The sequence below is a fragment of the Cucurbita maxima genome, unplaced genomic scaffold (assembly GCF_002738345.1).
Source record: "Cucurbita maxima cultivar Rimu unplaced genomic scaffold, Cmax_1.0 Cma_Scf00038, whole genome shotgun sequence".
Taxonomy (NCBI): Eukaryota; Viridiplantae; Streptophyta; class Magnoliopsida; order Cucurbitales; family Cucurbitaceae; genus Cucurbita; species Cucurbita maxima.
In genome coordinates, this window is record NW_019272054.1 from 650,331 (window position 1) to 653,796 (window position 3,466).

General features: G+C 35.7%; 1 protein-coding gene across 1 annotated transcript; it reads left to right on the forward strand.

Annotated features, from left to right (window-relative positions):
• Positions 1–515: 515 nt before the first annotated feature.
• LOC111468862 (acid phosphatase 1-like) lies at positions 516–3,208 on the forward strand. Its single transcript, XM_023113992.1, has 3 exons — positions 516–1,299; positions 1,730–1,939; positions 2,869–3,208. Exons 1-3 carry the CDS (start codon positions 887–889, stop codon positions 3,044–3,046), a joined length of 801 nt encoding a protein of 266 aa, XP_022969760.1. The 5' UTR covers positions 516–886; the 3' UTR covers positions 3,047–3,208.
• The last annotated feature ends 258 nt before the right edge of the window (positions 3,209–3,466 follow it).

Genomic DNA, 3,466 nt, shown 5'->3' on the forward strand with positions numbered 1-3,466 from the left:
CTTTTAATATATGAAAACCAAAATTCAAGGCTCAAATATAACATTAATACTTTTAAATGTTATATATATATATATATATATATATATATATATATATATATATATCGAAATAAAATTTTAATTCTTTTTTTAATTATTTTTAAAATATAATAGTAATGCATAATTATTTAAAAAACAGCGAATTAAAATTTACTATTAAATTTATTTGCATCTCTATATTTATGGCCACCCATTAATTTTAACCTTTTTATTCTCAAACATTTCCCAAAAAAAAAAAAAAAAAATCTGAAACATTTAATTTTATCAAATTAAAAAATTAATCCATGTTTGGAAGTAAATTAAAAATAATTTATCAACCAAATTAATAAATAAATAACATGAAATTAATGTATTATTATTTAAAAAAAAAAAAGAGTAATAATTTTACCATTTATTAATAATTTCCTAGGTATTGATTTGACCATTTATTGATTATATTTTATTTGCCATGAAATATGATTGGAAAATTAATTAAACAAAATATAAGAGAGAAAAAAAAAATTGAAGGTTGAAATTTCCTGGAAAGGAAATCATGGAGGAGGATGAACTTGCCTATTAAACAGAGATTCCAATTTCCATTTCAGAATTCAGGTAAGTTCATCATCGTCTTCGCTTAATCCTCAAGGCAAGTTCCCTCCATCCATCCCTCTCCTCTTCATCAATCCACCTTGAAGGAGAGGAAGAGAGGTTACTCATGTTCAACCCAGGAATCCCATTTCGCCCAATCAACGAAGAATAACCCTCTTCGTCGATTTCCAGAATATTCCCTTCAAGATCTCATATACCCTTTCTGATTTCGCTAATCTTTGTGTATTTATTCGCTTGATCCGTCCCTGTTCCTCTAAGGATGACTTTTCTTCGATTCTTCTGTTTCTTTTGCCTGATTTCTCTAGCTTTCGCTCATGAAGCTTTCGATTCTCATCTCCTTCTCAAGCCGCTTGTTCTTGAGGTTCCTGAGAGTGGTGAGAATCAGTTGAAGGAAGTGGATGGAGAAATTAGGTTAAGGTGCGATAGTTGGAGATTCAATGTGGAGGCTAATAATTTGAATCCGTGGAGAACGATTCCGAAAAATTGTACTGAATATGTGAAACAGTACGTAACGGGTCGAGCGTATCAACTTGAACTCAAAATTGCTTCGAATGAGGCAGGGATTTTTGCCAAGAGTGTGAAATTGGTCGGCGATGGAAAGGACGTCTGGATTTTTGACATAGACGAGACCTTGCTCTCTAATCTTCCTTACTACACGGAACATGGTTATGGGTATTATTCTATTGGCTCTGTTCTAGATTCTGTATTTTGTCTTCTTTTAGAATTACTTTGAATCTTGAAGAATGGGCTACTGTATTGACTTGTTTAGCTACTGTTAGGACCTTCTGAACTTCTGTGTTCATATATTTTTATGCATAATATTGAGGTAGATGAGAAAATTGCTTATTTATAAATTTTACATGGAACTTTTGGGCTGTTTTCGTTTAGTTCTGAATTTAAAAGGTTCTAATTGGGTCACGTAGTTCAAATAAAATGAACATGTTCTTGTCTTCTCATCGTTGCAACAATTGACTAAATGATGATATGACATGTTTTAAACGATGTTTGATAGTTTCGAGCTCGGAGGGCTCGGATAGCTTCAAGAATTGGTTATATTTATCTGGATATCTATTAAAGTTGGCTTGTTTTGGCAAATTCACAGCTCGGAGGGCTTTAAAGCTGATGAGTTTGATAGCTGGGTCCAGATGGGTACGGCACCTGCTATTCAACCCAGTTTAGAACTCTATAAAGAGCTTTTGGATCTAGGATTCAAGGTGGTTTTGCTTACTGGAAGGAGTGAGTATCAGAGGGAAGCAACAACACAGAATTTGATAAATGCAGGGTTTAATGATTGGGATAGGCTCATATTGAGGTCAGTATTGTTCTGTGTATCAGTTAGCTTGATGATCTTGTGATTCAATACAATATGTTTAATGCTTCCTCTGTTATTTTTGATATCAAATATGGTACGGTACTTGCCCAAGAACTGTTCTGTTTTGGATTGAGCAAGTTTAAGGCAATAACTAGTAGAAACAACTGATCTAGATAGAAAACAAAGTTTGTAGATGTGCACCGACAGCCTTGAAACCAGCATTGTTTCTTATTCTTTTGTGTGCTTAATTGTTACCTTTTATGATCCCATATCGGTTGGAGAGGAGAACGAAACATTCCTTGTAAGGGTGTAGAAACTTCTCTCTAGCAGACGCGTTTTAAAATTGTGAGTCTGACGTCGATACGTAATGGGCCAAAGCAGATAATATCTTTTAGCGGTGGGCTTGGGTTGCTACAAATGGTATCAAAGCCAGACATTGTGCGGTGTGCCAGCGAGGACGCTAGACCCCCAAGAGGGGTGGATTGTGAGATCCCACGTTAGTGGTAGAGGAGAACGAAACATTCCTTATAAGGGTGTGGAAACCCCTCCCTAGCAGGCGCGTTTTAAAACCGTGAGATTGATGGTGATATGTAACGGGCTAAAGCAGATAATATCTTCTAGTGGTGGGCTTGGACTGTTACAAATGGTATTAGAGCCAGACATCGGCCGGTGTGCCAGTGAGAACGCTGGCTCCTAAGGGGGGTGGGTTGTGAGATCCACATCGGCTGGAGAGGGAAACCAAAGATTCCTTACAAGAGTGTAGAAACCTTTCCCTAATAGACGCATTTTAAAATCATGAGGCTGATGGTGATATGTAATGGGTCAAAACAGATAATGAGTTCTAGCTGTGGGTTTGAGTTTGAGTTGTTACCAGCTTTCATTTTGTTTCGTAATCATCATCTTACCCAAATGTTTCTGATCCTGTTCAGGAGAGATGATGACCATGGGAAGCCAGCAGTACTTTACAAATCTGAGAAGCGGAGCGAGATGGAGAACGAAGGATTTCGAATCATCGGAAATTCTGGTGACCAATGGAGTGACTTATTGGGTACGTCAATATCGATTCGTTCGTTCAAGCTTCCAAATCCTATGTATTACATTTCCTGAACATAATGTGAACGTTCTGTTATCAATTAAACCATGGTTCAAGAACTCCTAAAGGATTGTATATACATTAATGATTGTCTAATTTGTTGGAGATTGAATCAAACATACACAATGAAGACTGATCCATGAAAGCTTTTATTTATATATTAGTGTTGATGACAAGTTCAAACTCCTGTTCTAAGTTCCAGTATTCCATAACTGCAGAAATTTTAAGAGCTGTTCATTTCAATCTGTAATTTTTTCTCTTCTTTGAAGAAAAATTTGTGGTTTAAAAATGGAAAATGACAGCCAGGTATACAATGTCGATCTAAAACTGTTATCGTATGGGTTCGATGTCGGTTTAGAATTGCAATTGTTACAACAATAACATTGGATTCAAAGTTGGTATTGAACTATCAACGTTGTGAACCAGCATTGTAC